General features: G+C 44.4%; 1 protein-coding gene across 9 annotated transcripts; it reads right to left on the reverse strand.

The window, feature by feature from the left end:
• Window positions 1–446: 446 nt before the first annotated feature.
• LOC123097510 (serine/arginine-rich-splicing factor SR34) lies at window positions 447–5,932 on the reverse strand. Of its 9 annotated transcripts, none has more exons than XR_006447346.1 (16): window positions 5,791–5,932; window positions 4,411–4,506; window positions 3,989–4,054; window positions 3,796–3,870; window positions 3,589–3,709; window positions 3,455–3,501; window positions 3,305–3,362; window positions 2,577–2,626; window positions 2,280–2,336; window positions 2,121–2,206; window positions 1,949–2,041; window positions 1,494–1,590; window positions 1,337–1,408; window positions 1,050–1,083; window positions 825–911; window positions 447–747 (listed from the first exon to the last, which is right to left on the reverse strand). XR_006447346.1 is itself a non-coding variant. In XM_044519278.1 (15 exons), exons 3-15 carry the CDS (start codon window positions 4,495–4,497, stop codon window positions 733–735), a joined length of 882 nt encoding a protein of 293 aa, XP_044375213.1. In that variant the 5' UTR covers window positions 4,498–4,506; window positions 5,302–5,504; window positions 5,791–5,924; the 3' UTR covers window positions 447–732. The 9 variants fall into 9 exon arrangements, 4 of the variants coding, with proteins under 4 accessions (XP_044375213.1, XP_044375211.1, XP_044375212.1 ...); XR_006447347.1 differs by having other exon boundaries at window positions 819–911; XR_006447351.1 differs by having other exon boundaries at window positions 819–911; window positions 1,170–1,408; window positions 1,494–1,706.
• Between the last annotated feature and the right edge of the window lie 6,009 nt (window positions 5,933–11,941).

Below are 11,941 nucleotides of genomic sequence, written 5' to 3' on the forward strand. Positions count from 1 at the left end.
CATACATTCGTACTGCGAAGCGGGCATATACAGATCCCTATTAAATGGCAAAAGTGGCCATCGAACATATAGCAAAGGTTTAAGGGTCCGCCTTGAAGGCCTTGTACAATATTAGGTGCTTAGAGAGGTGTTTGGAAAAATAAACCGAACTTTTTTAAAACCAATGTCTATTTCTTCAAAAGAGACGCGCCTTACACCGTACAAGGCCTTATAGGGCATCAATTCCTTATTACTTTTTTCGCTCCGAATTAATTAGTTTTTTGTTGTCCTAAACAAAAAAACTGGACAAAAATGTATTTTAAGCTGGTGTTAAAAAGATCCATATATTATTCTAGACTTGATTAAACTTAAAAGTCTGACTTAGGACAAATCTAGAACCTCAATTAATTCAGAACAGAGTACGAACTTATACGAGCATACGCTGTAAAACGATGGTAACAGGAACATTGGTGAGAAAAAGCATGAAGCATGAATACACAAACGTCTTGCATGAATTTTTTAACAGAATCCACGAAATAACATTTAACAGACAAAGTACTAGTTGAATGAAAGGCTGGCTGGCAGGCATCGCATATGATAGTGCTCAAGTTCGATGGCTTCAGCAATACAAGTTGACACTGTTCATACAATAAAGGAGACTCATTGGACAGTTGCTGACATCTTCTCAAGAAGCATAGAGGACAACAAATATCTAGACCTGAGCACACGCCTCATCTGCCCAGTGCAGTGCTTCTATTCAGATTTCGCCTGAAAATGTGGACAAGTTAGTCAGAGCAGCCATGCCGTGATCTTCAAGGGACATGTAGACAAGGAACAACATTTACATCAGGTGACCGTGAACGAGATGGACTCCTGCTTGGACTGCGTTTCTTCGGGCTTGCCCCTGGACTTGCCACTACACCGTTTGCCGGCTGGGAACAAACATTAGAGTAGAAACAACATAAGTAAAAAACAAAAATGAAAGAGATCCATAATACTGGTGATCTGCAAAAGTTCCAAAAACATTATAGGGTAGAAACAACATATTAAGTAAACATAAAGAAACTTACAGAAGCAATTGGGGATTTCGATCTTGCTGGTGATCTGCAAAAAGTTCCACAAACAACTGAATTCAATATCCAGAATGCACATTTATATCAGCTTGAGTCCAAAAAGCCTTCATGCCTCACCCGGTATTGGACTAACCAAATGAAAGCGAAAAGAGCTCAAGGAAATGCAAACATCTGGTACTGAATGCAATTAGTGCATGCAAACTACAACCATGTGGAGAGTACAAGTAGGAAGCAAACTCATTCCTCATGCATTGGACTCCCAAGCAAATTCCTAGTCACTGTACCATCATAATCCATATCGTCATTCCTTAAGGCTCTTATGTCCAGAATTCCAAAAAATGCGCTATGCCCAAGCTCTGATGGTAATCAGTTACAGTACATTAGGTAAGGAAAATAGGGTGATTTTAGCTTTCCATAGAAGCTCTCAATAAACGAGCATACCTCATACAACCAACACAACTGTAGCAAATTCCATCCTCAATATCCTAATGTGCAATCCCCAGATCGCCGCACAATCCCAGATAAAATGAAGAGAAGTCTTCAAAAAACACAAGAATCTAAGCAGTTCACATCGTTTGTAGCATAAACTGAGTTCTTGAGAAGGAAATCCCCTTGCAGTCCGACATTATCATGTGCCAACATTATCAAAGGTGTCTGGGAACATAATCAAATAACTGAACTTCGTTACTACTACAGCCAATAGGCTGAAATGACAGAACAACTCATTCTTTAGTATACAATTGTTTTCAAATTAGCAAGCTTCTTTGCAAATGTATCAACAAATATAGAATACAAGTAAATATTACAGGAAGCCTAGATCATGTTGTACACCTGAAAGCGTAGTAGAGTACTACTATTTTGGAGGTTGGGAATCTACTGCAATCAATGTATATTACCTTGATGGAGAACGTCCTTTTGATGCTGAACGAGAACGGGAAGAAAGAGACCTTGATCTGGACCTAGATGCTGAGCGGGCCCTGGGAGATTTGCTGCATATAACAATTTCATACAACTAAGATACTTATAAAACAGAATAAAAAGGACACCATCATAATACGATATATAAACCTTGGGCTCCTGCTTTTGCTGCGGCTACGACTTGGGCTCCGGCTACGTGAGTAGGAGCGCCCACGTTTGCCATCATATTCCTTCACCTGCAGAGAAGGCACATGGTTAGCCTCATGAACCAGAATCCCAGGACTGACTAGGATGCAAGCAAGTGCTTACCCTTATATAACCTTTAGAAAATGCATTCTTAAATTCAGTGTCATCCAGTTTCTTTATCTGCAAGCGATAGTCAACAGCCAAGACGGTGTAATTAGAACAAAAAACATAGAAAGAGAACGACAAGAACTACTAATTAGTATAACACAGTAACAGTATAAAAGATTCCTATACAGTGCAATAGTTAGGTATTTTCACGCATCCAAATTAGTACCAGCAATGGTCATTGGATGAAAACCTTAATACAAATAGACAAATGAATTAGAGAGGATACAATAAAACAGATTAATACAGACTTACAGCATATTTCATATCATCATAGTTTGTGTAGTCCACAATTCCTATGGTGCCTGTAACAATATAAAAACACAGGTCAAGACACTAAATATACAAGGAATCATTATTGCTTCAGAGTACTATATGCATAAAGGAAACGAAAAATGGTATGGTAGTAAATGCAAAGCATAAAGCCGCAAATGAAATATGGCATAACATGCACATAAAGTCAGAAAGTGCCTTATAGTAGAGTAGGAGCTGCTGCCATCAACAGAAGCACAAAGGGAACAAATCACTGGTCCTGATGAAGAAAACCCTCTTCTTATAGAAATATAAACAGAAACAAACGGTATTTTGTTGTGGAACATTTCAGGTAATATGAGTGCCTAGTTTTGTCAGACTTGATTAAGCATTGGGATTCTGGACAAACAGAACAAAAAAAATGTCTTGAATAATTATTAGTAGAATGCACTTGCTGGTAATAGGAATTCTGCTTCAATTTTTTTCTTAGCTATTCAGATTTCACATGCTTGAGGAGTTATTCTTACAGGTGGTGGTAAATGATCGGGTGTGAGTTGAGGGTTAGATGGGAATTTCAGAATGGATCTGGGACTGAACTTTCCCTTTGTAAAAATAGCTCCAGAGTTATCACATTAAGCACATACTTCACTGCTTCTTAATAGTTAAGATGGGTGTTAAATCAACGTAAGTCAATTAGTATAAACCAAAGGTGTGCTCAAAATCAGGCTTACCGCCGCCTTCACGATACACTTCTGCGAAACAAACATCACCAGCCCTTCGCATATGGTCCTGAGCAGAGATTATTCAGGCAAATATTACTTGCTCGCATGAAAGAAAACATTTTACAGCTAAAATCAAGAAAGAACGGATGATAATAAAACCTTTAAATCTTGCCAGGACGCAGAAGAAGGCAGGCCAGTAACCAGAACTGTGCACAATATTGCAGAGATTAAGCTTGCTGGCAGAGGACTGGGTACTTAGCATTATTTTCAATATTATCTGTAAAAAGCCATACCACGGTAATCCGTGTGCCTGGAGACACCCCGGCGTCCGCCACCGCCGCCGCCGCCACCAAAGCTGCTAGAACGATCATGAGAGGGGCCACCACTACCTCTCCCACCATGAGCAGGTTCCACCTGCACACACCACACAGAAGTGGGCATTACACAGAGAAATTAGAGACTTTGAATGGAGTAAGTTGCTAAGACTATAGTGTTGTTACTCTTAGACGATTTCCATCGAAGTTATACCCATCCCGTCCAGCACAGGCATCTTCGGCGTCACGAGGATCTTCAAACTACAAAATTACATATAAGCTTATCATCAGTTTGTGCCCACTTTGTATACAGCAATGATGTCTCAGCAGGAGAACAAAATAGAGTGAGCACTATCAAGAGCATTAGGTTGTATATTACCTCAACAAAAGCATAGCCAGGCGGCCTTGGAGGAACCTTCAGGTCAATATCAACAATACGGCCATACTACATGAACAAGGCTGATAATATTAGACCTTTGCACAAAATCATACACGCAAATTCAGCAGTAGAAAACTAGTACATCCTGGAGCCATATCCTGACTTGAGATTCAGGAAAGTTGGATGGAAGGTACATGAGGCATCAGCCTTCTCAAGTCACTATACTTCTCTTGTCTTTGTTTTCTTTTTGCACAACGGTACCATATTCTACATCCCATTAAATTGCACAAATCGTACTGCTAATTTAATTTGGGAACAAGAATAACCACATCACAGAGATGAATCTAGCGAACATGGCTTAACAGAGAGCTTAGCGCAAATTCCTTATTTTACAACATAATGACAGAAATGAATTGCAAGACCTTGTAGAAGAGGTCCTCCACCTCCCTCTCCCGGATATCCCCAGGGAGGTTGCCAACATAGATCGTCCTGCTCCAGCGCCTGCTCATCCCTCCCTGCTGCAACCAAAGAAGGGCGTGTCAGTCAGATCCTACGAGCAACACGGACAAAAAATAACAGATATGTCTCCCCCCCGCATCTCCCCAATCAAAACAGAGCATGGTCCGTCTCCCCAACCCAAACGGAACAGCAAAGAACCTCCCAATAAAATCTATACTAATAATTTGTACGTGCTTTGCACGACAGATCATTATGTTTAAACCATTAAAATAAAAATTTAAACATCTATGTTATGGTTAAATTTATCATGTAATTCAAAAGAAGATTTATGTTTTCTAATGGGAACTCCTTGAAACTTTCATATAATTAGCATAACACACAATGGTGCAACATCGTTCTTTATGAAGCATGGTTGAAGGCCTCGTTTTACTTTCACTAAGAAATTTTATTGATGTGTGTCATGAAATATAGTTTCGCATATTCAAACTAATTAATTTCCAACTTTGCATTTTCCTCCTTTTACCACCATTAAGTTAGTTTTTTCAAAAATATACATTTCTTTTTTGGTCATAATCTCAATCTTTTTACTGGTTTCATAATCTCTATTTCAGTCTTGTGTCCTCGAGATCACTTTGTGTAAATGAAAATATTTTAAGTCAAAAAAAAACTTTCAAGCCTAAATTTTACATGGATTGTTTGAACATTTGTATCTAGCACATAAGGGTAAACCGCTATGGAGCAGTATACTGTACTACTGTAGGTTGCCAGACTGTATACACACCGCACCGAGATACTTCTAGCCTGTACTGGAATTTACAACGTCACCAATTCACAACAGATAACAGGATCCTCACGTGAAAGTTCTGAAGTAAGCCTTGGGGACAGGTGGACAGTAGTAACTTTGCTACAGCCACACAATCCTGCTCCCTCTCCTTGGCTACCTGAGTTGAGGCCTTGTAGGCACGCGATAATATCCTAGATTTCTCTAGAGTAAAACAATGACACTGTTGATGCGAATCCCTTCGCTCCAGGCCATTGGATTGACACTCATCAACGGCTGAAATTCATTCTTAGGCTTAGGGTTCAAAATTTCAAAACTCGTACACTATATTGTACTCCCTCCGTTCCAAAATATAAGTCTTTTAAGAGATTCCAATAAGGGACTACATACGGAGCAAAATGAGTGAATCTATATTCTAAAATATGTCTATATACATCCGTATATAGTCTCTTAGTGAAATCTCTAGAAAGACTTATATTTAGGAACGGAGGGAGTATATAGTATAGATATAGACTAGTGATTAGCACAGAGGACGGTAGGAGACTGGGAGGAAAAGTCGTACCTGAAGACGATGCGGATTCCAAGGGGGGGCGGAGGCTAGGGTTTGGCTTCGCGGCCGCGCAGTCTTTCGAGAGGGGGAAAGAGGAGGCTGAGGAGGGAGAAGGGTTTATGACCACTGACCACTCGGACAACAGACAAGTGCGCACCGGGTTCGTGGGAGGAGCCGCGTTCACTTTGGGCCTACTTTTCACGCGGTATGGACTGGGCTTTGCTGCCTCCAGATTCGCTCACCAGTAGGGCTCTCTTACCCCTCAAAAAAAAACCAGTAGGGCTCTTTTTTTTTTGACCAGGTATATATATCTACTAAAACTCCAAGCTCCCTAAGAATGCTGCTTTCTAGTGCGTTGGGGCTTTGGAGGGAGCCGGTGGGCCCATATGTAAGTGGCTGGATCGCTGGTACGTCGTTGGATGAATAACTTTGAATAATGATCGTTGGATGAAACCAATCCGACGGTGCAGAGATGGCAAATCCGAGCACTACTGTGACGCCCGGATAATTAAGCTACAGTAATCCCACGCTAATGATGCCACGTCACCACGGTTACTGTTGTTAACCTCGTGATGATTCGAAACCGTTTCAAAATTTAAATTCAAATTAATGTCAATAATAAAAGTTTTCAAAATTTTAAACAAAAATGTTCGGTGGGTGCCAAATATTGCACTGATAATTATTGTGGAGAAAACATATTTTTAGAAAATGCCTAAATGCATTAAAATGAAATAAAACAGAAAAGAGATAAAAGAAAATAAAATAAAAAGAAACAAACAAACAAAAAAAGAGCAAACCCCTTCCTGGACCTAACCCCCCCTCTCACTGGGCCAGATGGCCCAGCTGGCCGGCTCATCTGGGCGGCCCAGCCCAGCAGCCCACCTTTCCCCCGGTCGCCTCCCTCCTCCCTGTTCCCCCGACCCAGCGACCGCGCTCGCCGGTCGCCACCGAACCCTGTCGCCGTCCCCGTCGGAGAGGGGATAAGGGCGACATCCCCTCGACGCCTCGAGCCCTCCCCTCCACTCACCCGCTCTCCCTCTCGGCCCCTGCGCCTTTCCCCCCTCAGCTCCACCTCGTTCCCCACCGCAACCGAGCACCGCCGTCGCCATGGCTGCGCCATAGCCGCGGCCACCGAGCCCCGTTCTCCTCCCCAACGTGTCCACGAGCTCCGCCGCGTCGGGCCCGTCCTCCTCGACCACGGGCCCGAGCCCCGGGAACCCTGCATTGACCCCGCGCCATCTTCTTCCTCCTCGGATCCCCGCCGCCGTTCGCTGTCGGTTCCGACTGCACCACGCCTTCCCCGCGCCCGCTCTAAACGGCTACGCCCCGCTGTGAGCTCTTGCTCCTCCTCCCCCTCTCCATTAGCTCGCTAGCTTGCCGTAGCCACCGCGCCGCGTTAGGCCGCACCCTCCGCCGCCTGGCCTCGTCGGCGGCGTGGCCACGGCGACCTTTTGGTCCCGTTCGTGCCTCCGTTGCCTTGGCCGCATCGTGTAGGCCTCGCCCCGCTCTTCGGTTTGCCCCTCGGACCCCCTGTGCGCTAAACCCGAGCCGAGCCCGCCGCGCGCCGCCACGATTTGGCTCGCCGGAGCTGTTCCGGCGCCGTCCGCCAACGTGGCTAAGTGGGGCCCCCTGGTCGCTGCCAGTGGGTCCTGGTGGCCCAGTTGACTGGGTTGACCCCAGTCAACTGCTGACTGGGCAGCCCAGTGTCACTGTCATGCGGGCCCCGCCGCGTAAGTAAACTAAATAAAATGTTTTTATAAATAAAACTAATTAATTAATCTAAATAGGCACTGACAGGTGGGGCCTACCTGCTAATAACCTTGTTTAAGTTAGTTATAAAACTCTGTTAGTGCCCTGTCAATGACATGTGGGTCCCACTGGACCCACCTGTCTGGTTTGACTGGTCAGCCGACCTGTTGACCTGCTGACGTCAGCGTTACCTCATGCTGACGTCATAATTCATTTTTGCTAAATTCAAATAATTCCAGAAATTCAAATAATCTTTCAAAATTCATATCTTTTAAACCGTAACTCGGATGAAAATGTTTTCTACATGAAAGTTGCTCAGAACGACGAGACGAATCCGGATACGCAGCCCGTTCGTCCGCCACACCTCCCTAACCTATCGAACTCGCAACTTCCCCCCTCCGGTACCTTTGTCCGAAAACGCGAAACACCGGGAATACCTTCCCGGATGTTTCCCCCCTTCGTCGGTATCACCTATTACCGCGTTAGGGCACACCTAGCACCGTGTATTGTCATGCTACGCTTTGTGTTGCTTTGATTGCTCTATTATTTATTGTGTTCCCCCTCCGTTACTTCTTTCCGGTAGACCCCGAGACTACTGACGACCCCCAGTTCGACTACGGAGTTGACGACCCCTCCTACTTGCCAGAGCAACCAGGCAAGCCCCCCCCCCCTTGATCACCAGATATCGCCTATTCTTCTCTATACTGCTTGCATTAGAGTAGTGTAGCATGTTACTGCTTTCCGTTAATCCTATACTGATGCATAGCCTGCCCTTGCTTCTACTGTTGTTACCCTTACCTGCTATCCTACTGCCTAGTATAGGATGCTAGTGTTCCATCAGTGGCCCTACACTCTTGTCCGTCCGCCATGCTATACTACTGGGCCGTGATCACTTCGGGAGGTGATCATGGGTATATACTATATACATTATATACATGACACATGTGGTGACTAAAGTCGGGTCGGCTCGAGGAGTACCCGCAAGTGATTCTGATGAGGGGGCTGAAAGGACTGGTGGCTCCACCCCGGTAGAGGTGGGCCTGGGTTCCTGACGGCCCCCGACTGTTACTTTGTGGCGGAGCGACAGGGCAGGTTGAGACCACCTAGGAGAGAGGTGGGCCTGGCCCTGGTCGGCGTTCGCAGATACTTAACACGCTTAACGAGATCTTGGTATTTGATCTGAGTCTGGCCATTTGGTCTATACGCACTAACCATCTACGCGGGAGTAGTTATGGGTATCCCGGCGTCGTGGTATCAGCCGAAGCTCTTTTGACGTCAGCGACTGAGTGGCGCGCGCCGCATTGGACCGTAAGCTCGCGCTTGTATTAAGGGGGCTAGGTCTACTTCCGGCCGCGTACGCAACGTGTAGGTGTGCATAGGGCGATGGGCCCAGACCCCTGCGCGCATAGGGTTAGACCGGCGTGCTGACCTCTCTGTTGTGCTTAGGTGGGGCTGCGACGTGTTGATCTTCCGAGGCCGGGCATGATCCAGAAAAGTGTGTCCGGCCAAATGGGATCGAGCGTGTTGGGTTATGTGGTGCACCCCTGCAGGGAAGTTTATCTATTCGAATAGCCGTGTCCCTCGGTAAAAGGACGACCCGGAGTTGTACCTTGACCTTATGACAACTAGAACTGGATACTTAATAAAATACACCCTTCCAAGTGCCAGATACAACCCGGTGATCGCTCTCTAACAGGGCGACGAGGAGGGGATCGCTGGGTAGGATTATGCTATACGATGCTACTTGGAGGACTTCAATCTACTCTCTTCTACATGCTACAAGATGGAGGCTGCCAGAAGCGTAGTCTTCGACAGGATTAGCTATCCCCCTCTTATTCTGGCATTCTGCAGTTCAGTCCACCGATATGGCCCTTTACACATATACACATGCATATGTAGTGTAGCTCCTTGCTTGCGAGTACTTTGGATGAGTACTCACGGTTGCTTTTCTCCCTCTTTCCCCTTTCTATACCTGGTTGTCGCAACCAGATGCTGGAGTCCAGGAGCTAGAGATCCCGAGGATGATTCTACGTGGAGTTCGGCTTCGAGGAGTAGTTAGGAGGTCCCAGGCAGGAGGCCTTGCCTTTTCGATCGTTGCTACTTTTATGCTAGCCTTCTTAAGGCAAACTTGTTTAACTTATGTCTGTACTCAGATATTGTTGCTTCCGCTGACTCGTCTGTGATCGAGCACTTGTATTCGAGCCCTCGAGGCCCCTGGCTTGTATTATGATGCTTGTATGACTTATGTATGTTTTAGAGTTGTGTTGTGATATCTTCCCGTGAGTCCCTGATCTTGATCGTACACATTTGCGTGCATGATTAGTGTACGGTCAAATCGGGGGCGTCACAAGTTGGTATCAGAGCCGACTGCCTGTAGGAATCCCCCTTCCACACTCCTTGGCCGAAGTCTAGTCTAGACATTTCAAAAACTTTTACTAACATGGCTGTGTGTCTTACGGGCCCACGTCGCCATTGGGTGGTATTAGGATCTTTTACTCCTTGCCTATACTCTGGGACTCTGATCTCTCTTCTATTCGGGTTAAATGATTTTACTAAATCTAACATTAGGATCTCGTTATCACTTTCACCCGGAGAGCCCCTTATTACTGATGATCGTCTGTTGCACGTGAAGACCCTGAAGATACTCTCCGCTGATAACCCGAGAACTTGTGTTCATCGCTTTTGCAATTCCCTTTCATCGATAAACTCCTATGGATAACCACGTATACTCGCCATTCATACAATGTTTCCCAGATGATCTTGTTATTACAAGATACCCCGAAATTCTCTCTGTTGTTCCGAGAATCCTTTGAGCTTACTACCTTGTTGTTCATTGTCACCTGAATACCCCTATGGATAATCCTCGCACTTACCGAGTATCTGCTCATCCCCAGTTGATTCAAGTATTTCACAAAAGTGTTCAAAATATCATTCTATCTTCCGAAAATCTTCAGGAGCCTGTTGCTCTTGAAATTCTTGCTTACTAGCATTATGGTTAATCCCATAAGTCTATAATCTTATTGGCATCTTTTGTCATTATCATTTTGAGTCCGTTGATTCAAATTGTTGCGAATGCTCGCAATCCTCAATCATATCCTAGAATTCATCCTTCCGGCTCAGACGTCATTTTAAACAGGAGCTGGTTCTCGACTAATCAAATTACTGTCAATTGTATCCCTAAGGCTATTCAACTTATCCATCCCTAATCAGAGCATTGCTTCGGATCCCTTGATTTGGAAATCATAATTCCTTTGCATTTGAGCTTTGAGTTAGTTAGTTGCTTCTATAATCCGATGCACTTGCGTTCCTTCTTCCTTTGATAGAGTACCGATACTCACATCAGCTCCGTTGTAGACCACCAGACCTCTTGTTGGATTATTATCTGGCAGTGTCCTCCATATTCAAATAACCTTGTGAGCCTTTCCACGGATATATAAGGCCTTTGGTAAATTGTATCCTCTGCTTTCTCAACCATGCTCTGTTTTTGAGCTGGTGGTATTTACTATTGAAGCTTGTGGTATATGTTTCCACGATACCCTGACGGGTTGAACCTATGCCTTCCTTAATATGTGTGAACTCAAAAGTTTTCGCGAGTCATACTCTTCTGGTATTTTGCTAGATAAAATTTCAACACTACAACTTATTCGAAAGTGAGAGGTGAATGGAAGGTTATACATTGAAGAAGTGGGAGTCGACCTTGAACTTTGTGTTCATGCCCATGGACACGATGTAGATCCTACCATAGAAGCTTCTTGTAATAATAACTATTTCGTTGATATAATATCATCTGGTATCTGTGAATTGATCCTATGCAATCGTGGTTCCGACCATATTTTCTCTTTGATCCCATTTCTCGGACAAGTTAAAGCACTTGTCTTTTGCAAGTCAATACCCCAGTCCAACCTCTACTTTGATCTACCGTCGAGTAATACCCTCTGGTATCTCGAGAATATCTAAGAACTGTGTTGCATCTTATGAGTCTTCATCAGCTATTATTTCTCACTAATTCCAATTTTTCCAACGGGTTCTGAGTTGTTAGAACCCCTCAAGGACACCGATATGTGAATCAATTCCGCACTCCGATTCAATAACTCTAAGTAATTTTTGTTGCTTACGAGTTTAATAATCCTTCAAGTCATTCCTAGCCTGCTCGGCTATGTCATTATCGTGCCGATTTAAACCGTGCTATCTGGACCTTCCCAACGCACCAATTTCGATAGTGAGCTAATCTTGCGTCGATCTTCCTCGTCATATCACTTCTCCTTGAACTGCAAACTTGATTTCGAGTTTGTGTCCTACCCGTAGTTCCAATAACCTTTCGCTTTCATCATTCCTTTGACTTGATGTCATCGTCGATCAATTACATCTTCTTGAAAACCTCTCGACAAATTTGTCGTGATCATTGTCAACAATT

This window comes from Triticum aestivum, chromosome 4D (assembly GCF_018294505.1).
Source record: "Triticum aestivum cultivar Chinese Spring chromosome 4D, IWGSC CS RefSeq v2.1, whole genome shotgun sequence".
In the NCBI taxonomy this organism is placed as follows: domain Eukaryota; kingdom Viridiplantae; phylum Streptophyta; class Magnoliopsida; order Poales; family Poaceae; genus Triticum; species Triticum aestivum.

Coding starts and splice junctions, on each gene's coding strand:
- LOC123097510 (XM_044519276.1), bottom strand. CDS start 4,497: ATGAGCAGGCGCTGGAGCAGGACGATCTATGTTGGCAACCTCCCTGGG. Junction 3,502..3,588: donor CAGGCACACGGATTACCGTG/GTATGGCTTTTT, acceptor TATTGTGCACAG/TTCTGGTTACTGGCCTGCCT. Junction 2,207..2,279: donor TTTCTAAAGGTTATATAAGG/GTAAGCACTTGC, acceptor CCTTCTCTGCAG/GTGAAGGAATATGATGGCAA.